The sequence below is a fragment of the Pelodiscus sinensis genome, chromosome 18, assembly GCF_052426305.1.
Source record: "Pelodiscus sinensis isolate ZL-2025 chromosome 18, ASM5242630v1, whole genome shotgun sequence".
NCBI lineage: Eukaryota > Metazoa > Chordata > Testudines > Trionychidae > Pelodiscus > Pelodiscus sinensis.
This window is the reverse complement of record NC_143069.1, coordinates 2,981,696-3,005,732: the sequence shown is the minus strand read 5'-3', so window position 1 is coordinate 3,005,732 and position 24,037 is coordinate 2,981,696. Positions and strand designations below refer to the sequence as shown.

General features: G+C 65.3%; 1 protein-coding gene across 2 annotated transcripts; it reads left to right on the top strand.

Annotated features, from left to right (window-relative positions):
• Positions 1-8,944: 8,944 nt before the first annotated feature.
• COQ8B (coenzyme Q8B) lies at positions 8,945-22,240 on the top strand. Of its 2 annotated transcripts, none has more exons than XM_075915248.2 (15): positions 8,945-9,322; positions 9,716-9,855; positions 10,571-10,891; positions 11,430-11,496; positions 11,742-11,819; positions 12,008-12,130; positions 12,454-12,539; positions 12,673-12,813; positions 13,059-13,140; positions 13,319-13,412; positions 14,643-14,784; positions 15,066-15,173; positions 17,229-17,372; positions 19,121-19,207; positions 21,754-22,240. In XM_075915248.2, the coding sequence occupies exons 1-15, from the start codon at positions 9,319-9,321 to the stop codon at positions 22,060-22,062; spliced, it is 1,926 nt and encodes a 641-aa protein (XP_075771363.2). In that variant the 5' UTR covers positions 8,945-9,318; the 3' UTR covers positions 22,063-22,240. The 2 variants fall into 2 exon arrangements, with proteins under 2 accessions (XP_075771363.2, XP_075771364.2); XM_075915249.2 differs by having other exon boundaries at positions 8,951-9,322; positions 17,229-17,294.
• The last annotated feature ends 1,797 nt before the right edge of the window (positions 22,241-24,037 follow it).

The window sequence follows — 24,037 nt, the reverse complement described above, 5'->3', positions numbered from 1 at the left end:
GCCCCCTGACCCCCACTGGGTCTGTGCAGCACCTGGCCCCCCCGATCCCCACTGGGTCTGTGCAGCGCCTGGCCCCCTGACCCCCACTGGGTCTGTGCAGCACCTGGCCCCCAGCTCCCATTTCTTCTCTAACCACTAGACCCCACTCCCCTCCCAGAGCTGGCGTGGAACCCAGGAGTCCTGACAGCCAGTTCTGTGCACTTGCCATGAGACACCACTTCCCTCCCTTAGCAGAGCAGAGAACCCAGGCATCCGGGTGCCCCACGCTGTGCTCTAACCACTCACCTGCCCCACCTCTCCCCTGGACATGACCTCCAGCCACTGGGAGGTCATAGTCCCTGGGCAGAACAGACCCCAGGCCTGCTGACTGCGGGGCAGTTGAACAGAGAGCGGCATCGCTGCGCACCAGGTGTGTTTCCTTTCCAGCCTGGCAAGTGACCCTCCCAAGCTTCCCGTCACTCACGGGGGGGGGGGGGGGGGGGCGTCTCTCTTCCCGGCTGGCGGGGGGAATTTGCCAGCGCTCTGTCTCACTTTTCCCGCTGCCCAGGATGTTTTATGTGGGCCGTGCAGCCAGCAGTGCGGGCGGGCGAAAGGGGAAGCAAACCCAGTTTAAAAGGAACCTGGCAGCGTGTGGGGGGGGCACGCTTAGGAGTGAAATGTGGAACTTTGCCTGGACTCGATTGCCTCTCTCGAGCCAGGGCAGGAACCCAGGAGTCCTGGCTCCCCGCCCCCAACCCTCTAACCACTAGTCCCCACTCCCCTCCTAGAGCTGCGGGGAGAACCCAGGAGTCCTGGCTCCCCGCCCCCAACCCTCTAACCACTAGTCCCCACTCCCCTCCTAGAGCTGCGGGGAGAACCCAGGAGTCCTGGCTGTGCTGTGCGCTAACCGCTAGGCCTCACCTCTTCAAAACCAGCCAGGAGGTTGCTCCGCCAGCTCATGCCAGATTCCAGTGCTTGGGGCCAAGATCTGCCTTCCCCTAGGCCTGGATCCTGCCCTCAAGCTCCGAGCCTCTGTCCCCCGGCTCCTTGAACCTGGCGCACGGAGCAAGTTACAGACCCAAGCGGGGGAGTTATTGACTGTAACCCAAACATCCTGAATTCCCAGACCTGCAAACTCCCGTCCGCCTTGGTTCTGTTTAACTGTTAATCCCATGTTTACGTCTGTTTGTTTCCCCAGACTGTCAGGGAGGGAACCAGCCTTGTGTTTGTCCAGCACCTAGCGCGGTGTGGTCCTGAGCCAGGGTGAATCATATGACTCATCACCCTAATTTTCTACGCAAGCACCCGCCCCCGGCTCCGGGCGCTGCCTGGTCCCCCTGTCCCCAACCACACAGCAGCACAGTTTAGAGAGACCTCGGCCCCTCCGTCCCCAAGAGAAATCCGACCCAACGTGAGTATCTCTGCCCCAGCAGCGGCCGGCCTGCGACAGTCACAGGCCTCAGTCTCATCTGCTCGTGCTTATGCCACAGGGGAAATTCAGGAAACAAATCTCCCGAGCGACGGACACGAGAGAAGCCTGGAGAATGTGTCTCAGGTTCCAGCTGAATTGTCCCACATCAGCCTGGGAAGTATCCCAGGCCCCAGGTACCGCCTTGAGTGATGCTGTCACCCTTCCCCCCCAGCTGCCTTCTTCCCCGCGGCTGGTGGAGGGACAGCGGGAGAAGGAACGGGAGCTGCTGCGGACGCTCCATCTGGCGGGTTAGTCATGGAGCGGCAGGTCAGCCTGGACCAGGACAATCGCTGCCCGCAGGCCCCTTTCACAGTGCGCCCATGGCTGGCACACGCCGGCCTGAGCGGTTTACCCGGGCGCTGTCCTCGTGGCGGCCGAGGGATGCCACCAAAGGAGCACAGAGCCTGGCACAAAATGCCACCAAAGGGGCACAGACCCTGACTCCCTCTTGCACAACAAGCCCGTTCACGGGGGCCATGCTGGTGAGACCAGGAAAGGCTCCGTTCCAGTGTCAGCGGCTTCCGGCACACACCTGGGGCTTCGCCACGCGCGGTTTGCGTCCTGGTGTCGCCTGGAGGGGTGATTCGGGGCCGGGAGGGGGGCGTGAGCTGGAGAAATGTGTCTGGCTGTTTAAAAACCAGCTGTTGCCACAGGGCAGGGCAGGCCTTCCTGGGAGCGGGGGAAATCCCAGGGTGTGTGATGTCGCACAGAGAGGCAGTGAAATTGACAGTCCTGTTCGTCAGTTTCTGGGCTCCGGGAGCCTAGTGGCTCAGCGCAGACCCTGGCACGGTTTGATGTACAGCTTATGTTTAATGCGGGCTTGCCGGTTATTTTGGGACTGACCCGCTCTCCGGTTCAAAGGCCAGAAGGCCGGAGAGGAGCCAAGTGACGGCTTCACTGAGCTGGCTCCAGAAAGCAAGTGGGGAAGATCAATGCTAGGAGGTCCAGCTGGGGCAGGCAGACAGTACTCGGTACCACCAGTAGCTGGGCTTCTTGGCCCCGGTGGCAGGTCTCCCCGCCTCCTGGTCGGGTCTAGTCCTGTCCCCCCCCCAGCTCGGAGAGACCCCCCCTGCTCAACTCTCACCCCACATCACAGCAGGGGGCCCCGGCTTGCCCATGGTGCCACAGGGAGTCAGTAGTAAAGCCAGGAACTCAGGGCTCCTAGCACCCCTGCTCTAACCACTAGACCCCGCTCCTGGGTTCTAATCACTGGAACCCAGGAGTCCTGACTCCAAGCACCCTGCTCTCACCATTAGCCCCACTCCCCTCCCGGAGCCGAGGAGTCCTGGCTCCCAGCCCTTCTGTTCTAACCACTAGACACCCTGACCCCCCACAAAGAGTCCCCCTGAACCCACTTTGGAGCCGAGAAACTGGAAGTGACTTGACGGGGTTCCCTGCTGCAGCAAGGACTGGACGTGCTCCTGGTTCTCGGCTGGCCCCGGCCTGGCTTCCAGCTTCCCCTCTGGCCAGACGCCACAGCAGTCCCCTGCGCTGGTGGGTCAGACCAGTATCGCCTGCCCATCGCTCCGGGGACCCCCAGCCCTGCCTGCCCCACTAGGCCCATCTGGGCTGCCGGGCCTGCCCCCAGCCACTCTGCCCGGCTTCCACCTGCTTCTCCCTTGGGCGTCGTTCCCACGCAGAGCCCACCGGGTCTGGCCTAGCGCTGCAGATCACAGCTAGAGCCAGGCATGCCACAGACGTGCAGCAAGGGGTCCCGGCCCCCCAGCTGTGGGGCAGGGGCAGGCCTGGGCGCTGATCCTGGCTGCTGGGAAACACGGTTTGGGATTGAACGGGGATGCAAGGTCTGAGCAGTTCAGGGACACAACACAGAGAGACTCACACACCCAACACACAGACACAGAGACAACACACAACACAGAGAGAAGTCACACAGAACACCAACAACACATAGAAACTGAGACACCACAAAGCAAGCACCCACAACATACCCACACAGAAATAACAAAGACACACATAACCACAGAGATGACACAAACACAGATATACGTACCACAAACATGGACATAACCCAGAGGCATACAGGTAGAGACAACACAAACAAACACTGACACGCACAGCACAGAGACACATCGACAACACCCAGACTCACTGCACAAACACAGACACAGAACACACAGACGCCATGCCATGCAGACACCCAACACACCCGGAGACACAAAGATGCAAACAGACACACAACACCGTGATAACACAGACGCACAAACAGACACAACACACAGATAGCACGTCAAGCCGTGCAGACACCCAACACACCCGGAGACGCACAGACAACACGTATGCCCAGACACAACATACACAGAGCTAGGTGGGTATTCGAGATCCCCTGTAGCCCAGGCCCAGCCAAGGGGCCAGACACAAGGAAGGAGAGCAGCTGGGTCCTAGCATAGCCCAGGATGGGAGACGAACTGTTTCCCAAGCAAAGCGGGGGCGTGAGATGAGAAACCAGGCCACAGCCCTGAAACGGCAGCAGAGTTCCCTGGGGCTCGGGCCCACGCCCTCCCTGCCGATCACAGCAGGGCGCAATTGCTCCACCCGTGTTTTCCCAGTTCCTGCTTCGCCCCCTGCCCTGCCGGTGTCGCCAGCCCCCAGTGCTCCAGACTCTCACCCCGAAATCACGAGATTCCGTTTCAAACCCTGGGGTGGATATTTGACAAATCACACCCCCCAAATCTTCAGGTGCTTTTTACCCCACAACAGGCTCCCACCTGTCGTGGGATGGGCGCCCAGATCGCCATGTTTAAAATGCCTGTTTATTGTTATGTGGGGCCTGTTGATTTGCCGACTCATTTCTCGGCCTTTGGGGACCATCCAATGTTCCCTCTAATGTGTTCCATACGTGTGCAGAATAATTTTTTTCTATGTGCACCGAGGCATGGGCAGACGTGCACCACGCGTAGCAACACATCACAAGCGCCCAGCCTACAGGGAACACTGGTACCACCTTCAGCGCTCATTCCTGCGACTGTCCTAAGTCCTTCTGAAAGACTGTGACGACGGGTTGGGGTTCCTCCGATCCTGCAGCCCCGTAGCAGCAAGAACAGACTCCACCCGCCAGTAGAACAGAGAGGGGTTATTGCTTCTCCCGGATACAGCCCAGCATAGACGTGATGTGTCTAACGGAGTCTGGGCCAGGATGCCTCAGACCCCTTGAGATGGGTCCCTGGGCCCCTAGATTCCAGACCCCTCCTTAGACTGGTTCCTTCATGATTCCAGCCCAAGACTGCCCCTTCCCCCAACCCTCACTTCCTAGTTCCCTGGCTGCCCTCAACCGGTCAGACCGGTCGGGTCTTAGGCAGCCCACCTGCTGGGCAGTGCTCCGGACACTGGCCAGTAGGGGTCACCCACAGCCCAAGCATAGCGACCAGCAAGGTACTGACACTACATCACAGGGACCAAAAGCTGGTTGCCTTCAAAGGGGCAGGTTTTAACCCCGACACCTGGAATCAGGGATCCAAGCCCCCAAATCCCACGAGACCTGTGACAACGTCCCAGAATTGGCCCTGCCGTCTTGGCCCCTTCTGCCTTCTCCTTTTCACTGTGGCTAGTGAGTCGTACGCTGCCTGAGGCCTCTCTAGTCCCAGTGCCTGGACTCCCGGCTCTCCCTCAGGCGGCCTGGGTTTCGTTTTCTGAGACGAGGATGTTGCTCGCCCTGGTGGGGTGCAGAACAGCCTGCAGCGCCCGCAGGCCCCCAGCTCGTGTGCCGTGTTCTTTCTCGGGATGTCTCCTGCCTTTCCTCCCTGGCTCTCGCTGGGGAGCGGGGCCCGGTGGGTAGAGCTGGGAGGGAAAGCCAGGACTCCTGTCCCCAGCTCTGGGAAGGGAGTGAGGGCTAGTGGGTAGAGCAAGGGCTGGGGGTCAGGACGCCTGGGTTCTGACATGATCTTTGAAGTTGGCTTCTCTGCCCCGACCCCTGGGGCAAGGGATCGGAGGTTTTGCTTCACATTTATTCCAAGCCCTAAATTCTCCTGCTCACTGGATGTGAAGCCTCTTTGACCGTCCTCAGCTTGTCCCTGCTCCAACAGCCTTAAGCCTCCTTCTTAGTAGGAAATGCTGGAGAGAGAGAGAGAGAGAGAGAGAGAGAGAGAGTGTGTGTGTGTGTGTGTATGCGCGCGCATCTCCATCCGCCTGCTGGCGAGCTTGAGCTCTCCTGTCTGTGTGTGTGTGGGGGGGGGGAGGTTAATTGTGTCTTAATTCCCCGCATCTGGAATGAAGGGATGCAATAAATCTGGGTCTGAGCAGGGATCAGAGGACACACACACACACACACACACACATGCACAGCCCCTGCAGCAGGGATCAGAGGACACACACACACACACACACGCTCACTCACGCATAGCCCCTGCAGCAGGGATCAGAGGGGACACACACACACGCACACACACGCACAGCCCCTGCAGCAGGGATCAGAGGACACACACACACACACACACACACACACACACACACACACGCACAGCCCCTGCAGCAGGGATCAGAGGGGACACACACACACACACGCACAGCCCCTGCAGCAGGGATCAGAGGGGATACACGCACACACACGCACAGCCCCTGCAGCAGGGATCAGAGGGGACACACACACACGCACACACACACAGCCCCTGCAGCAGGGATCAGAGGACACACACACACACGCACAGCCCCTGCAGCAGGGATCAGAGGGGACACACACACACACACGCACAGCCCCTGCAGCAGGGATCAGAGGGGACACACACACACACACGCACAGCCCCTGCAGCAGGGATCAGAGGGGACACACACACGCACACACACACAGCCCCTGCAGCAGGGATCAGAGGACACACACACACACGCACAGCCCCTGCAGCAGGGATCAGAGGGGGGACACACACACACACGCACAGCCCCTGCAGCAGGGATCAGAGGGGACACACACACACACACACACACACACACACTCACGCAGAGCCCCTGCAGCAGGGATCAGAGGACACACACACACAGCTCCTGCAGCACGGATCAGAGGGGACACACACACACACACACACACACAGAGCCCTTCTAGCAGGGATCAGAGAATACACACACACACACAGCAGGGATCAGAGGGGACACACACACACACACACACACACACACACACACACAGAGCCCTTCTAGCAGGGATCAGAGAATACACACACACACACAGCAGGGATCAGAGGACATAACGGATACACACACACACACTCAGCCCCTCCAGCAGGGATCAGGGGACACTTGGACAGACAGACAGACACACACACGTACTAGATTGCTGAATTCCGCTCTCCATGCGCAAGGGACAGGGCTCGTTCGCTGTGTCTGGCTCACTCCGGCTTGCACCCGGGGGACGTGCAGAGACTGTTTGGTCTCTCGCTGGGTCTGTGCCCTTGGGTTCATGGCCCGGGCTGCCAGCCTCCTTCACTCCAGCCCCCGGCTCGCGGGACTGGCCCTTGCGGCCTGTAAAATGCTTTGAGGGCTTCAGAGGAGATGGGCAGCTTTATCTGCCTCCCCCCGTGTGTGTGTGTGTGTGTGTGTGTGTGTGTGTGTGTGTCCTCTGATCCCGGCTACAGGGGCTGTGTGTGTGTGTGTGTGTCCCCTCTGATCCCTGCTGCAGGGGCTGTGCATGTGCGTGTGTGTGTGTGTGTGTGTCCTCTGATCCCTGCTGCAGGGGCTGTGCGTGTGTGTGTGTGTGTGTCCTCTGATCCCTGCTGCAGGGGCTGTGCATGTGCGTGTGTGTGTGTGTGTGTGTCCTCTGATCCCTGCTGCAGGGGCTGTGCGTGTGTGTGTGTGTGTGTCCTCTGATCCCTGCTAGAGGGGGCTCTGCGTGTGTGTGTGTGTGTCCCTGTCCTCCTGCTGCCCCCTGCTGGAGAGGCTGAGTCCCGTTGTGTGTGTGTGTGTGTGTGTGTACGTGTGTCCCTGTCCTCCTGCCGCCCCCTGCTGGAGAGGCTGAGTCCCGTTGTGTGTGTGTGTGTGTGTGTCCCTGTCCTCCTGCCGCCCCCTGCTGGAGAGGCTGAGTCCCGTTGTGTGTGTGTAGGTGTGTCCCTGTCCTCCTGCCGCCCCCTGCTGGAGAGGCTGAGTCCCGTTGTGTGTGTGTACGTGTGTCCCTGTCCTCCTGCCGCCCCCTCCTGGAGAGGCTGAGTCCCATTGTGTGTGTGTGTGTGTCCGTCCCTGTCCTCCTGCCGCCCCCTGCTGGAGAGGCTGAGTCCCGTTGTGTGTGTGTACGTGTGTCCCTGTCCTCCTGCCGCCCCCTCCTGGAGAGGCTGAGTCCCATTGTGTGTGTGTGTGTGTCCGTCCCTGTCCTCCTGCCGCCCCCTGCTGGAGAGGCTGAGTCCCGTTGTGTGTGTGTGTGTGTGTGTCCCTGTCCTCCTGCCGCCCCCTGCTGGAGGGGGCTGAGCCCTGTGCTCTGTGTGTGCACACTGCCCTCTACTGGACTCAATCCAAAATGCTCAGTCGAGCAAGGTTCATCCAGCTGTGTCCTCTCTGCCCACAGTGGCCAATGCCCGGTGGGTCACAGGGAGTGAACAGAACAAGGCAATTATCAGGTGATCCCTCTGCCCCTGGTGCCCAGTCTCAGATCCCGGCTAACAGCCATCAATGGACCTCACAGCTAATGGGGATTCTACCTTTGCTCAGGTAGCCTGGGATGGGGGGGTCTCGCCTCCTCTGAGTCCTCCTTGTCCCGGAGTCCAGTGTGCGGACAGGGTGGCCCTGGCTTTGCTGCAGGGTAATGCACAGCCTCTGCAGAGGTCACCTGAGAAGGGGGGACAGGGAGTCCTTGGTCTCCCCAATTGGCCCATTCACCCCAAAACGCCTTGAGAAGATAATTGTTGTTTTTAACCTTTGAACCCAAGCCACGAGGCTCTGTGCCGGGGAGCCCTGGGACCAGAATCACAGACAGCCCAGTTCTGCATCCAGCCTGAATCCTGCCACGGGCTCCGGGCTGAGCGGGGATCCAGCGGTAGCACAGTTATAGAGTGAACAATGAGCTGGAGAAGCAAGCAATGGGCCAGCCAGTGTGCAATGAACCAAGGTGTGCGAGATTGGTGTGCAATCAGCTAGTGAATGTGCAATGAACTGGGGTGTGTGGGATTGTTGTACAATCATCCAGTGAGTGTGCAATGAACCGGGGTGTGTGGGATTGGTGTGCACTAGAATAGTGAGCGTGCAACGAACCTGGGTGAGTGTGATTGGTGTGCACTGGGCTAGTAAGTGTGCAATGAACTGGAGTGTGTGGGATTGGTGTGCACTAGGATAGCGAGCGTGCAACGAACCTGGGTGAGTGTGATTGGTGTGCACTAGGATAGCGAGTGTGTAACGAACCTGGGTGAGTGTGATTGGTGTGCACTGGAATAGTGAGTGTGCAATGAACCTGGGTGAGTGTGATTGGTGTGCACTAGGATAGTGAGTGTGTAACGAACCTGGGTGAGTGTGATTGGTGTGCACTGGAATAGTGAGTGTGCAATGAACCTGGGTGAGTGTGATTGGTGTGCACTGGGCTAGTGAGTGTGCAATGAACCTTGGTGAGTGTGATTGGTGTGCACTGGGCTAGTAAGTGTGCAACGAACCGGAGAGCGTGCAATGAACATATCCCCGTGCAATGAACGTGCAGCGCGCCGGCGAGCACAGAGCCTGGGCTCGCTGAGCGCGCACTGCGCCTGCGCTGGCCCGCCCCCTGCACACGTGAGCGCTCCCGGAGCCCAGCAGGAGGCGGGGCCACGTTCCCTCCTCACTCCTCCCATTGGCTGTCCTGCCGTTAGCCACGCCGGGCCGGTCTCTGATTGGCTCCTCCTGGGCGGAGGGGGCGGGGCGCCTCTGAACCCGGAAGCGGAGGTGGTGTCAGAGGCCGGCGTGGGGCGAACATGGGTGAGAACCGAGATCGACCCCGTGGGTGGGGGAGGGGCTTAGGGGGCGTGTCCTGAGGGTGGGGGAGGGGCACTTGGGGAGAGGGACCCTGTGGGGGGCGTGTCCTGCGGGGGGGAGGGGCCCTATGGGTGGGGGAGGGGTTGGGGGGGCCTGCCCTGCGGGTGGAGGAGGGGCCCTTGGGGGGAGGGGCCCTGGGGGGGCGTGTCCTGCGGGTGGAGGAGGGGCCCTTGGGGGGAGGGGCCCTGTGGGGGGGGGAGGGGCTTGGGGGGGGACCCTGTGGGGGGCCTTGGGGTTACCCTGTGACTGGTGGAGGTTGCCTGTGGGTGGGGGAGGGGCCGGGCCCCGATCCGGGGGTGGGTGCCTGACCCTGCCCTATCGCTGTGCCCCCTGCAGGCGCAGCCATGTGGCCGGAGCTGCGCGGAGCCCTGCGTGGCGCGGGCCGCGTGGGCGAGGTGCTGGCAGAGAGGCCACGCGGGCTCCCCCAGACCTGGGCACCGAGCTCCCGGCTCAGCTCCCTGCCAGCCAGCACCAAGGTGAGCGGCTCCCTGGCACAGTCTGTCCCCCGTCCGTCCGTGGCCGTCCTTCCGCCCCTTCTCTGTGCACCTGCCCCGTCCGTCCACCCGCCCCGTCTCCAGAGCCCTGCAAATCCACCGATACCCACGGGTACCACATCTGCCGCTCATTGGTACTGAGGCAGATGCGGGTATGTGTGCAAGGCTCTGCCCATCTCCGTAGCGCTCCACCTGTCCGTCCTTCCATCCGTCCTGCCTCCATCCATCCACCCATCCCAACTCTGTACCGCTCCACCTGTCCGTCCTTCCATCCATCCTGCCTCCATCCCTCCACCCACCCCATCTCCGTACTGCTCCACCTGTCCGTCCTTCCATCCGTCCTGCCTCCGTCCATCCATCCACCCCATCTCCATACCACTCCATCTGTCCGTCCTTCCATCCATCCTGCCTCTGTCCGTCCACCCACCCCATCTCTGTACCGCTCCACCTGTCCGTCCTTCCATCCATCCTGCCTCCATCCCTCCACCCACCCCATCTCCGTACTGCTCCACCTGTCCGTCCTTCCATCCGTCCTGCCTCCGTCCATCCATTCACCCCATCTCCATACCACTCCATCTGTCCGTCCTTCCATCCATCCTGCCTCTGTCCGTCCATCCACCCACCCCATTTCTGTACCTCTGCACTCGTGCATGCCTGGATGCACCTGCAGACGCATTCTCTGATTCTCCTGTTCCAGGCAGAAGTCCGGGCCCCTCATCAGCTTGTCCCAAGAGAGAGCAGCACATCGGGTCCACTGAGGACCCCTCACAAGTGTTCCAATGCCTCTCCATCAGGGGGACTTCCCACAGCTGCGAGGGTTTCTGGTCGGCTGGTTCCTCTCGCCCAGCCTGTGGCGTGCCTTGGCTCCCACGGTTCCGTCTGCCCTGACCTCACTCAAAGGCGACTGTTCCACCGAGACAGGGCGTTGGCAGCCCTGACGGCTGATGACATCCGCAGAGCCCGCGAGGCCAGGCAGAAGATCGGCTCTGCGGAGCCGACCCGGGCCCCGAGGCAGAAGGTGAGGAGGGATTGGCAGAGGCCCAGTGGGGGGGGCCGCAGAGACAGACAGGTGGAAGGAGGGCGTGCTGTCTGGCCAAAGCAGGCAGGGAGCTTTTTCGTTAGGCTGTTGGTCCAGGACAGCCTAAAGAGGTGTGTGTGGGGGGGAAGGCAACTCCTCTTGGCTCCCCTTAAAGGGGTCTCAGCACACCCTAAAATCCTAGATATTTGTCCTGTTGAAAGCTCTCTCTGCCCACAGATCTTAAGGCGCGTTATTAGGTGCATTACGGTAGCACGCTATTAGGTGCATTACGGTAGACCTCCACTGAGATCAGGGACCTAGGACACTGAGCCAGAGGCATCCCGCCCCCGCTGTGAGGAGCTTGCAGATTGACAGGGTGGGAGGAGAGGAAACTGAGGCACCAAGTGGAGCTGGGATGGCCCTCAGGGTCACCAGGCAGGGACAGTGGCAGAGCTGGGAAGGGAGCCCCTCCCTCTCCGCACTCTCCCCATTGGACACCCTGCCCCCGTCAGCCTTGCCCCTCTGCTCTTCCTGCCAGCTGAGCGCCCGAGCCCGGGAGAGGACGGTGCCCGCATCGCGCGTCGGCCGGCTCGCCAGCTTCGGAGGTAGGGCGAGAGCCCGGGGGCGTGGGGGAGTGGAGCTAGCTAGCACCGGGGGTGGGCGGGGCTGGTCTCCCTCCTGCCCCCTGCTGGGGGGGGTGGGCCGGCTCTGCGTGGGAGTGCCAGCGTCTGGGAGCGTCTGGCTGGGTGCCTGCACTGGGGTGTGTGCAGCCCCTTCCCTAGCACAAGGCTCACCCCCCCCTCGGCCTGGCCCCCCGGCAGCAGCCCTCTGCCCCTGCCTCTCTCCCCAGGTCTGGCGGTGGGGCTGGGCATCGGGGCCGTGGCCGAGGCGGCCAAGAACTCGCTCAGCGGGGAGAAGCAGCGCAGGGGTAAGTGCCGGCTGGCTCCCAGGGCAGCCCTGCAGACTGGGTCCCCCACATGCCTCCAGGGGCTGGGTCGGGGGGCAGAGGGACCAGCCCTTGACGTCTCTTCCATGTGGGTGCCGCCCCTCCCCCTCCCTGAGGAACTAACCCCAGCCCCTTCCCTCCCCACCTGACTCCCCGCCCCCTACGTGCAGCCGCCGGCTCCCTGCTGGACGCCAGCCCTTTCCTGTCGGAAGCCAACGCGGCGCGGATCGTGGACACCCTCTGCAAGGTGCGGGGCGCTGCCCTCAAAATCGGACAGATGCTGAGCATCCAAGGTAGGCGCCCGCAGCCGGAAGGGAGGGGCCGTTCCCGGGAGGGGGCAGGCCTAGGGAGCCCCCGCAACCGCACGACTGTCAGAGGCTGGGGGTCAGTGATCTGAGGGGCTCTGCGGCAGGATCCGCCCCCTGAGATCCACGCCCTCCCCAGAGCTGTGGGGTGCGGCTGTTCCCTGCCCCCCAGGCCCGTGGGAGGCGGAGCGTGAGCTAGGGCAGCTCTCACTGGTACGGGGACCCAGGAACGGGAGGGACGGAAGATGGGAGCCTCTTTGGGGCTGAGTCTGAGAGGGGGCCCCGCTGACCGCCCCCCTCCCTCCCCGCAGACAGCAGCTTCCTCAGCCCCCAGCTGCAGCGGATCTTCGCGCGTGTGCGGCAGAGCGCGGACTTCATGCCGGCCTGGCAGACCGGGGTGAGTGGTGGCGGCTCGTCGCCTGTGTCCCCGCCCCTGCCGGGAGGGAACCCGACCTGCCCCACCTGTGCTGGGAGGCTCCGGGGGCGGCTGGGCAGCCCTGGCTGAGCGGGGTTCTCTCCCATCATTGCAGAGGGTGCTGGAGGAGGAGCTGGGGCCGGACTGGCGGGAGAAGCTGGCCTCCTTCGAGGAGACGCCCTTTGCTGCGGCGTCCATCGGCCAGGTGCACCTTGGGGTGCTCCACGACGGGACGGAGGTGGCCATGAAGATCCAGGTGAGCGGCCCATCCCCCCCCTCCCCCGCACAGGAAGGGGAGTGGGGGCTGGTGGTTAGAGCAGCGGGGAGGGGCTGGGAGCCAGGACCGCTGCCAGTTCTGCTGCTGCCTTGCTTTGTGACCTGAGGCAGCTCCCGTCCCCTCTGGGAACCTCAGTTTCTCCTGCTTTGCTGGGCCGGGGCGGGGAAGAGCCCTGAGCGAGGGGTGCTCAGCCTCCCCTCTCCGCTCTCGCTTCCTCCCCGCAGTACCCAGGCATAGCCCAGAGCATCCGGAGTGACGTGGACAACCTGCTGGCGCTGCTGAGGCTGAGCACCACGCTCCCAGCGGGTAAGAGGCTGCGCCGGTTCCCCGGCATCTCGCCTGCCCCCTCCCCGGGCGCAGCTTGTGCTTCTGGGGCGTCCTCCCAGCAGCCTCCCGCCCAGGGAGACGTGCCCCCCTTCCCTCAGGGGCTGCAGACAGAGGGCAGACTTCCCTGCCCCTCAGCACACCTCCCTTGCCCCCCCAGGCCTCTTCGCCGACAGCACGCTGCAGGTGCTGCAGAGGGAGCTGGAGTGGGAGTGTGACTACCGGCGCGAGGCTGACTGCGCCCGGAGGTTCAGGTACCAGCCATGCCTGGGCCCCTGTGTGCTGGGCCCTGGGGAAGTGGGGTCCTGGCCCCCAACACACAGAGCAGCATGCACCATGCCTTGTGCTAGGGGCCTGGCCCCTGCGGGTTCCGTGTCCCAGCATGCACCATGCCTTGTGCTATGGGCGTGACCCCTGCGGGTTCCGTGTCCCAGCATGCACCATGCCTTGTGCTAGGGGCATGGCCCCTGTGGGTTCCGTGTCCCAGCATGCACCATGCCTTGTGCTAGGGGCCTGGCCCCTGCGAGTTCCGTGTCCCAGCATGCACCATGCCTTGTGCTAGGGGCATGGCCCCTGCGAGTTCCGTGTCCCAGCATGCACCATGCCTTGTACTAGGGGCATGGCCCCTGCGGGTTCCGTGTCCCAGCATGCACCATGCCTTGTGCTATGGGCGTGACCCCTGCGGGTTCCGTGTCCCAGCATGCACCATGCCTTGTGCTATGGGCGTGACCCCTGGGGGTTCCGTGTCCCAGCATGCACTGTTCCTTGCACTAGGGGTACGGCCCCTTGAGTTCCGTGTCCCAGCATGCACTGCTCCTTGTGCTAGGGGTGTGGCCCCTGGGGGTTCCGTGTCCCAGCATGCACTGCACCTCATAAGGTTATCACAGATTCACAGAACAGGTGCCCTCTCGCAGCACCGTACGGCCCGGGGGAGGGGGCCCCCTTCAGTGTGACAGCCCCTTCTCCGGGGCCACTCTCTGCCCCCTACGAGCCCCCAGCCTGCCTGTCTCTGCCATGGGCCCCTCAGGGAGTCCCCGCTCTGGGCCCGGGGGCCTGCACTCCCAGGGGGAATGATGGAGCCTGGTCCCCAGCCAGAGTGAGACAGGTCTGAGCGTCTGAACTCAGCACAGGAGCTCTCTGGGCCTGGCCCCCCTCAGCCCAGTACACCGAGGTCTGTCCCGCATCCAGGGGGGCTCTGGCTGCCCCCTCCTTCCCACCCATCACGGCCCAGGCTGCTCCTCCCCCGTCCTTTGTCCCAGGCAAACCGGTCGCAGGGGCCCCTCTCTGTACCCCCGTCAGCCCCAGGGCCACGCGCTGGAAGCGGCAAAGCCTGTTTGAACATTCATAGTCCTCTGTCTGCACCACCCACTGGGAACTGGGAGGGGCTGGTGGCATCCCCCTGGGCGCAAGGGGTGAGGGGGTTGGGGGTGGCTCCCAGCTGGCCGAGCAGGGGGAGCCAGCGATGTCCTATCGACCCCCCCCAGGCAGCTCCTGGCCGGTGACCCTTTCTTCGAGGTGCCCAGGGTGGTGGCAGAGCTGACCACGCGGCGGGTGCTGACCATGGAGCTGGGGAGCGGCGTCCCCCTGGATCAGTGCCAGGACCTGCCCCAGGACGTCCGGAACGAGGTGGGAATGGGCAGACACGCCCGGCGAGCCAGTTCGATGAGCATGACGGCCGGGCTGCCCCTCAGGCAGTGGGAGCTAGTGGTCAGAGCTGGAGGGCTGGGAGCCAGGGCACCAGGCCTCTCAGCTCTGGCTCTAAGTTGCTGGATGATCCAGAGCTGGGGTCTGTGGCGGGAGGAATATGACCCTGTGGGGCAGGGCCTGGCCGGCTCCATACCTGGCACAGGAGAGCCCCAGCTGCAACTCCCATGCTGCCGCATGCCAATAACCCTCCACCCCCCCAGATCTGCCACCACGTCCTATGGCTTTGCCTACGGGAACTCTTCCAGTTCCGCTTCATGCAGACGGACCCCAACTGGGCCAACTTCTTCTACGACGCCAGCAAGCACCAGGTGGGACGGGGCCCCAGGAGGGGGGACACCGGAGGGGGGCCCAGAGCTGGGGGGGGGGGTACCAGGCACCCTGGGGAGAGGGGGAGCCCCCAACCACCCTTCCACCCCTGGCTGGGCTGCTGGCTCCAAGTGCAGGGCAGGGTTTGCCTTCAGCCCTGTCTTGGGTGGAGGGCAGGGTCACTCTAATACACACAGTAATGCCCCCCCACTCCCTGGCCTCTAGGGGCTACCGCAATGCACCTAGTAATCGACCCCCAGCATTCTGGCCTCTAGGGGCTACCGCAATGCACCTAGTAATCGCCCCCCAGCATTCTGGCCTCTAGGGGCTACCACAATGCACCTAGTAATCACCCCCCAGCATTCTGGCCTCTAGGGGCTACCACAATGCACCTAGTAATCGCCCCCCAGCATTCTGGCCTCTAGGGGCTACCACAGTGCATCTAGTAATTGCCCCCCAGCATTCTAGCCTCTAGGGTCTACCGCAATGCACCTAGTAATCGCCCCCCAGCATTCTGGCCTCTTGGGGCTACCACAATGCACCTAGTAATCGCCCCCCAGCATTCTGGCCTCTAGGGGCTACCGCAATGCACCTAGTAATTGCCCCCCAGCATTCTGGCCTCTAGGGGCTACCACAGTGCATCTAGTAATCGCCCCCCAGCATTCTGGCCTCTAGGGGCTACCACAGTGCATCTAGTAATTGCCCCCCAGCATTCTGGCCTCTAGGGGTCAATGCACCTAGTAATCGCCCCCCAGCATTCTGGCCTCTAGGGGCTACCGCAATGCACCTAGTAATCGCCCCCCGCATTCTGGCCTCTAGGGGCTACCCTAAACCATGTAATAGTTGCTTCTGCCTCCAAGGGCTGCTGTAATTCACCTAGTAATCACCTCCCTCTCCTGGTTTCTTGGGGTTGCTGTAATAGTTGTAATTGCCCCCTCCTGACCCAGACCTTTAGGGTCTACTGTAATAAACCTAGTAATCCCCCCTCTGATCTCTAAGGGATCTCTTAATATTGTCCCACTCCCACCACCTCTAAGTGCTGCTGTAATGCATGTAGTAATCGCCCCCACTCTAGGAGCTACCGTATTACTCAGAGTAATCGCCCCTGCCCTGCTTTGATTAGGGGGAGTCATGGCTTGGGGGAGCCAGCAAAATGATTGTGTTTGTGTCCTTGGACCGGTTAACCAGGGGTGAGCCAGCGCAGGGCAGCTGGGGCTGTGGGGGGGGCACCCCACCTGCCAGGCATGGCAGGGGCTGCTCCAGGCCAGCCAGCCTCGTGGGGCTGGGACTGCTCCGGCCCGGCCGGGGTCCTGGCTCTCTGCCATGCGCCCCAGCTGCCACCCTGACACGGCCAGGATCCCGCCTACTGGGCCAACAGCCGGGGCTGCTCTGGCCTGGCACGGCAGCCCGTCCACCAAGGTTATCCGGTAAGCTAAGCCTAGTGCCGGGGCATGGCAGCCTGGCGCGGGGACGGCCGGGTGCTGTTGCCTGGCTTGGATGGGTCAGAAGTGACCTGGCCCCTGGCCATGCCGGCTGAAATACAAACAGCTGAGCTCTGAACTCCACCCCCCACCCCCTGCACTGCAATCCTGCTGCAGGACGCTGTGGGGCAGTACTTCCCGTTGTGGGGCCGTCGGCGCTTGGGCACCGGGCCAGGTCCATCTCGGCTCCTCCTCTGGCGCTGCCCCAGCCTCCCTCTCTATCCTTGGCTCTTGCTTCTCTGCCTCCATCCCCCTCTGTCCCATGGGGCGTATCCATCCCTATCAGCGCGCGCACTGCGGCTGAGAACTTCACCGGGGCCTCTCTCCAGCGGGGAGGGGCAATAAAAACAGCAGCTACAGCCCCTCCTGCCCACGCAGCAGGCAGAGCCCCAGGCGCTGGCAAAGGCCAGCGGAGCACTGAGCGTTCTCCGGCCCCAGCAGCGGGGAGTTCCGCAGGGAGGCGGGGCGGGCGGCCCTCTGGCTCTTAGCTGTTTCCGTGGGGTGAGGCTCTCCTTGCCCCAGGCAACCCCTAGAAAACATCCCCGAGCTGTGAGCCGCTGCTGTTGTCCCCTCCAGGTGACTCTGCTGGATTTCGGAGCAAGCCGGCCCTTCAGCAGAGAGTTCACTCATCACTACATCGAGGTACAGGCGCCTTTGCCGCACGCACGGGAGCCCGCCTGGCTGTTCCGGAGGCTTCCTGGCGTCCCCCAGAGCCAGGGGGTTGAGGCAGCCGGGGCAGGGGCCAGGATATAGATTGAGAAAGCAGCAGCCTGCCCTTTGCCTCGGTTTCCCCTTCCGTCTGGTGTCTGTTCAGAGTGGAGGCCCTCAGGGCAGGGACCATCTCTCACCCTCTGTGTGGGACCCAGTGTAAGGATCCCTGATCTCGGCCGGGGTGTGGGGGCGCCCGGCCTGACGGGGCCCTGATCTCGGCCGGGGTCTGGGGGCGCCCGGCCTGACGGGGCCCTGATCTCGGCCGGGGTCTGGGGGCGCCCGGCCCGACGGGGCCCTGATCTCGGCCGGGGTCTGGGGGCGCCCGGCCTGACGGGGCCCTGATCTCGGCCGGGGTTTGGGGGCTCCCGGCCCGACGGGCCCTGATCTCGGCCGGGGTCTGGGGGCGCCCGGCCTGACGGGGCCCTGATCTCGGCCGGGGACTGGGGGCGCCCGGCCTGACGGGGCCCTGATCTCGGCCGGAGTCTGGGGGCGCCCGGCCTGACGGGCCCAGATCTCGGCCGGGGTCTGGGCAGTGCCCGGCCCGACGGGCCCTGATCTCGGCCGGGGTCTGGGGGCGCCCGGCCTGACGGGGCCCTGATCTCGGCCGGGGTTTGGGGGCTCCCGGCCCGACGGGCCCTGATCTCGGCCGGGGTCTGGGGGCGCCCGGCCTGACGGGGCCCTGATCTCGGCCGGGGACTGGGGGCGCCCGGCCTGACGGGGCCCTGATCTCGGCCGGAGTCTGGGGGCGCCCGGCCTGACGGGCCCAGATCTCGGCCGGGGTCTGGGCAGTGCCCGGCCCGACGGGCCCTGATCTCGGCTGGGGTCCGGGGGCGCCCGGCCCGACGGGCCCTGATCTCGGCCGGGGTCTGGGGGGCGCCCGGCCCGACGGGCCCTGATCTCGGCCGGGGTCCGGGGGCGCCCGGCCCGACGGGCCCTGATCTCGGCCGGGGTCTGGGTAACAGTAGCTGGTCCCAATGCTACATCTTTCTGTTCCCCTTTTACTGATTGGACCCGGCATGACAGGGATCTGGCGCCCAGGCCTCTGAGAACCACCCTGTCTAGATCCTGCCTCCCTAGTGCAGCCTCCACAGGGCTAGCCGGTCCAGGGAGACCTGCATGGGAAACCCAGCCTGCCGGAGGAGCAAGTGCAGCACTAGTGGGTGCTTTGCTACAGGGCAGGATTGGTCAGAGGGGTGCTCTCCCCTGGCAGGTGGGGCTGGCACTAGGGGGCGCTGTAGGGCAGGGAGCGGTGCAGGGCGGTGCTAGGGGGCCTGTAGGGCAGGGAGCGGTGCAGGGCGGTGCTAGGGGGCCTGTAGGGCAGGGAGCGGGGCAGGGCGGTGCTAGGGGGCCTGTAGTGCAGGGAGCGGGGCAGGGCGGTGCTAGGGGGCCTGTAGGGCAGGGGGCGGGCCAGGGCGGTGCTAGGGGGCCTGTAGGGCAGGGGGCGGGGCAGGGCGGTGCTAGGGGGCCTGTAGGGCAGGGGGCGGGGCAGGGCGGTGCTAGGGGGCCTGTAGGGCAGGGGGCGGGGCAGGGCGGTGCTAGGGGGCCTGTAGGGCTGGGGGCGGGGCAGGGCGGTGCTAGGGGGGCCTGTAGGGCAGGGGGCGGGGCAGGGCGGTGCTAGGGGGCGCTGTATGGCAGGCAGGGAGTGGGGCAGAGCGGAGCTGGGGGCACTGTAGAGCAGGGAGAGGGGTGGGGCCTCAGCAGGCAGGGCTGGCCGGGGGCGCCCTGCAGCGGGTTCTCACCCCCCTTCCTTGCCGCAGGTGGTGAAAGCTGCAGCCGACGGGGACAGGGCCAAGGTTCTGCAAAAATCCAAAGACCTGAAGTTTCTGACCGGCTATGAGACCAAGGTGAGTGGCTGGGCTCGGCGTGAGGGGCACTGGGGGCACGAGTGGGCGGGGCTAGCAGGAGCAAGGGGCGCTGGGGTGGCAGTGGGAGGGGCTAGCAGGAGCAAGGGGCGCTGGGGTGGCAGTGGGAGGGGCTAGCAGGAGCAAGGGGCGCTGGGGTGGCAGTGGGCGGGGCTAGCAGGAGCGAGGGGCGCTGGGGTGGCAGTGGGCGGGGCTAGCAGGAGTGAGGGGTGCTGGGGTGGCAGTGGGCGGGGCTAGCATGAGCGAGGGGCGCTGGGGGCACAAGTGGGCGGGGCTAGCAGGAGCGAGGGGCGCTGGGGGCACAAGTGGGCGGGGCTAGCAGGAGCGAGGGGCGCTGGGGTGGCAGTGGGAGGGGCTAGCAGGAGCGAGGGGCGCTGGGGTGGCAGTGGGAGGGGCTAGCAGGAGCGAGGGGCGCTGGGGTAGCAGTGGGAGGGGCTAGCAGGAGTGAGGGGCGCTGGGGTGGCAGTGGGAGGGGCTAGCAGGAGCAAGGGGCGCTGGGGTGGCAGTGGGCGTGGCTAGCAGGAGCGAGGGGCGCTGGGGTGGCAGTGGGCGGGGCTAGCAGGAGCGAGGGCTGCAGGGGTGGCAGAGGGCGAGGCTAGCAGGAGTGAGGGGTGCTGGGGTGGGAGTGGGCGTGGCTAGCAGGAGTGAGGGGCGCTGGGGGCACAAGTGGGCGGGGCTAGCAGGAGCGAGGGGCGCTGGGGTGGCAGTGGGAGGGGCTAGCAGGAGCGAGGGGCGCTGGGGTGGCAGAGGGCGGGGCTAGCAGGAGTGAGGGGCGCTGGGGGCACAAGTGGGCGGGGCTAGCAGGAGCGAGGGGCGCTGGGGTGGCAGTGGGAGGGGCTAGCAGGAGCGAGGGGCGCTGGGGTGGCAGTGGGAGGGGCTAGCAGGAGCGAGGGGCGCTGGGGTAGCAGTGGGAGGGGCTAGCAGCAGCGAGGGGCGCTGGGGTGGCAGTGGGAGGGGCTAGCAGGAGCGAGGGGCGCTGGGGTGGCAGTGGGCGGGGCTAGCAGGAGCGAGGGGCGCTGGGGTGGCAGTGGGCGGGGCTAGCAGGAGCGAGGGGTGCTGGGGTGGCAGTGGGCGGGGCTAGCAGGAGCGAGGGGCGCTGGGGTGGCAGTGGGAGGGGCTAGCAGGAGCGAGGGGCGCTGGGGTGGCAGTGGGCGTGGCTAGCAGGAGCGAGGGGTGCTGGGGTGGCAGTGGGCGTGGCTAGCAGGAGCGAGGGGTGCTGGGGTGGCAGTGGGCATGGCTAGCAGGAGCGAGGGCTGCAGGGGTGGCAGAGGGCGAGGCTAGCAGGAGCGAGGGGCGCTGGGGTGGCAGTGGGCGTGGCTAGCAGGAGCGAGGGCTGCAGGGGTGGCAGAGGGCGAGGCTAGCAGGAGCGAGGGGCGCTAGGGTGGCAGTGGGAGGGGCTAGCAGGAGCGAGGGGCGCTGGGGTAGCAGTGGGAGGGGCTAGCAGGAGCGAGGGGCGCTGGGGTGGCAGTGGAAGGGGCTAGCAGGAGTGAGGGGCGCTGGGGGCACAAGTGGGCGGGGCTAGCAGGAGCGAGGGGCGCTGGGGTGGCAGTGGGAGGGGCTAGCAGGAGCGAGGGGCGCTGGGGTGGCAGTGGGAGGGGCTAGCAGGAGCGAGGGGCGCTGGGGTGGCAGAGGGCGGGGCTAGCAGGAGTGAGGGGCGCTGGGGGCACAAGTGGGCGGGGCTAGCAGGAGCGAGGGGCGCTGGGGTGGCAGTGGGAGGGGCTAGCAGGAGCGAGGGGCGCTGGGGTGGCAGTGGGAGGGGCTAACAGGAGCGAGGGGCGCTGGGGTAGCAGTGGGAGGGGCTAGCAGGAGCGAGGGGCGCTGGGGTGGCAGTGGGAGGGGCTAGCAGGAGCGAGGGGCGCTGGGGTGGCAGTGGGCGGGGCTAGCAGGAGCGAGGGGCGCTGGGGTGGCAGTGGGCGGGGCTAGCAGGAGCGAGGGGTGCTGGGGTGGCAGTGGGCGGGGCTAGCAGGAGCGAGGGGCGCTGGGGTGGCAGTGGGAGGGGCTAGCAGGAGCGAGGGGCGCTGGGGTGGCAGTGGGCGTGGCTAGCAGGAGCGAGGGGTGCTGGGGTGGCAGTGGGCGTGGCTAGCAGGAGCGAGGGGTGCTGGGGTGGCAGTGGGCATGGCTAGCAGGAGCGAGGGCTGCAGGGGTGGCAGAGGGCGAGGCTAGCAGGAGCGAGGGGCGCTGGGGTGGCAGTGGGCGTGGCTAGCAGGAGCGAGGGCTGCAGGGGTGGCAGAGGGCGAGGCTAGCAGGAGCGAGGGGTGCTGGGGTGGCAGTGGGCGTGGCTAGCAGGAGCGAGGGGCGCTGGGGGCACGAGTGGGCGGGGCTAGAAGGAACGAGGAGCACTGGGGCTGCAGTGGGCGGGGCTAGCAGGAGCGAGGCGCTGGGGGTACGAGTGGGCGGGGCTAGCAGGAGCGAGGGGCACTGGGGTGGCAGTGGGAGGGGCTATCAGGAGCAAGGGGTGCTAGCGGAGCGGGGGGTTCTGTGCGGCGGGTTGGCTGTTCCAGTACTCCCTCCCCCCCCCCCCCGCCCAGGAGTTGGAGGAGGCGCACGTGGACGCAGTGATGATCCTGGGGGAGGCGTTCTCCACCCCGGGCACCTTCGACTTCGGCGCCCAGGACACGGCGCGGCGCGTGCAGGCCCTGATCCCCGTCCTGCTGCGCCACCGGCTGACGCCGCCCCCCGAGGAGAGCTACGCCCTGCACCGCAAGCTGGCAGGCTGCTTCCTGCTCTGCGCCCGGCTGCGCGCCCGCGTCCCCTGCCACCGCCTCTTCCAGGAGCTCTACGGGCAGTACTGGGCCTGGGAGCAGGACGCCGGCCCGGCGCGGGGGCCTAGCGCCTAGCTCCCCCTCTGCCCCCAGGACCTTCCTGCACCCAGAGCCTGGATGGTCTCCAGCCCGGCGGAGTCCAGAGCCCCCGGTCCCCGTGCCAAGCCGGGGCCCCCCAGCCGAGCACCCTGTGATCCGGTCCCGGCGTGGCCGCGGGCGTCGCTCTCTGCACATTAAAGCCCCAACACCTGGGCTGAGCCTCGTCCATCTCTCTCCCCCTCCCTCTCCCCGCATTGGGGGTCTCAGGGCTGGGTGCTTCCCTGCAGCTACTCCTGCCCCCGGGATGGGGCTGGTGGGAGGGCACCGGGGGAGGGGGGGGACGGGAGAGAGTCCTGCTGGGCCAGGCAAGGAAACAGATGAGATTCCCATTTTAGGGGACCTCCCCCTGCCTTTGCAGCCCTTCCCCCGCAGCAGGGCCAGCCCGCGGCTCCCCCTCCCCCTCCTCAGTTTGGCACCAGCCCCGCGTCCCAGATTCAGGCACTTTTGGTCTCTTTCCAAGGCTTTGATCTTGCGTTTTCAGCCCCCCCCCCCCCCCCCGCCCCGCTGTGGCAGCTTCACCCACTTGGTGGGTGGGAGGCGAGCGATGCCCCTTCCTGGCTGAGCCGAGTGAGACCCAGAGCAGGGAGCGAACGGGGCCAGGCCGGCTGCCTGATGCCCCCACCCCGAGGGAGCTGCTTCCGGCAACTGCCGCGGATCCTCCTTTCACAGCCAAATCCCCTGGGAGCCGCCTGGTGGGTAAAACCTCCGGCAGCCCTGCAGCGCGTTCCCGGCCCAGCGCCCCCCGGGAACCAGCTCCCGCTGCCGTCCCTGCCAACGGTAGGAGCTGGCACGCCGCCCGGCAGGGCCCAGGCAGAGGGGAAAGGCCCCATTCCCTGCCCTCCTGAACCACCCCATCCCCGCCGTGGGGCCAGGTGGGAGCTGGCGCCCCCTAGAGGGACCGAACCCCGGCCCCACGGGGAGCAGGCAGCTGGTTTTAATCGGAGCGTTTGTTTCCGGCTGCCGTCCCAGCCATTCCCAAGAACACGGCGCGTTTCCCACCCCCACGGACGTGCAGAATGGACTCCAGATGCTTTGCTGCAGGCTGCTCCCCCCCAGGCGGTCCCAGCCGCAGCTGGATCCGACTGTCTCATATGGAAATAATCCTGGAGGTCACCGGACCACCTGTGGGCCCCGGGTGACCCCAGAGTGCCTCAGGCCCCTGAAGAAGCAGCATCTTCCTGGGGAAGCTGAAACCCGGGGAGCCAGCGTGGCTGGAGCCCAGCACGCCCGAGTCCGTAAGCGCCACCGGCGGCTTCGCTTGCTTGTCCAAGACAGCAGGGCACAACGCCCCTCTCCCCTGCCCACCCTAACTCTGCCCGGCCGCGGCTGGGCCGATGGGGCAGCCCAGTGGGGCTGGGTCGCAGCCGCCCGCTTGTGGGGTCGTTCGTTGGGTCTAGAGGGGCCCGGTGCTGGGGGTGGGGGAGCCAGGACTCCTGTCCCCAGCTCTTGGACATCCAACCCTCTGGCACAGGGCTGCGGGGGGGCCAAGGTTCCTGTATTAAAGCTCACAACTTCTTTGATGGATGGGCACAGCCTGCCCCCCCCCCATCCGTCCAGCTTCCTCCCCTGCTCTAGCCCTGCAACCCCACTCCCAGAGCTGGGGCTGGATCCCAGGGGTCGTGGCTCCTAGCCCCCTCCTCTGACAACCCCCCCCCAACTCCCCCCCCCCCTCCCAGGGCTAGGGCGAGAAGCCGGGAGTCCTGCCCCCTATAAGGCGTCGTGCTGCTGGGGAGGGGGGGGTGTTGGACAAATGATGCTCTCGCCATGCAAAGTGCGTAGCCCCCAGCGGTGCCACGCTGGTCATGGCAGGGGTGCAGAGCAGCAGGCAAAGCGGGGAGCTGCTGAGGGCCGGCCTGCAGGCTCAGCCCAGCCAGCCATGTGGCCTGGGAGCAGCTGGGATGTGTGGCAGGGGCTGCACTCCAAGCTGGGACAGGGTCCAAGGCAGGACTTC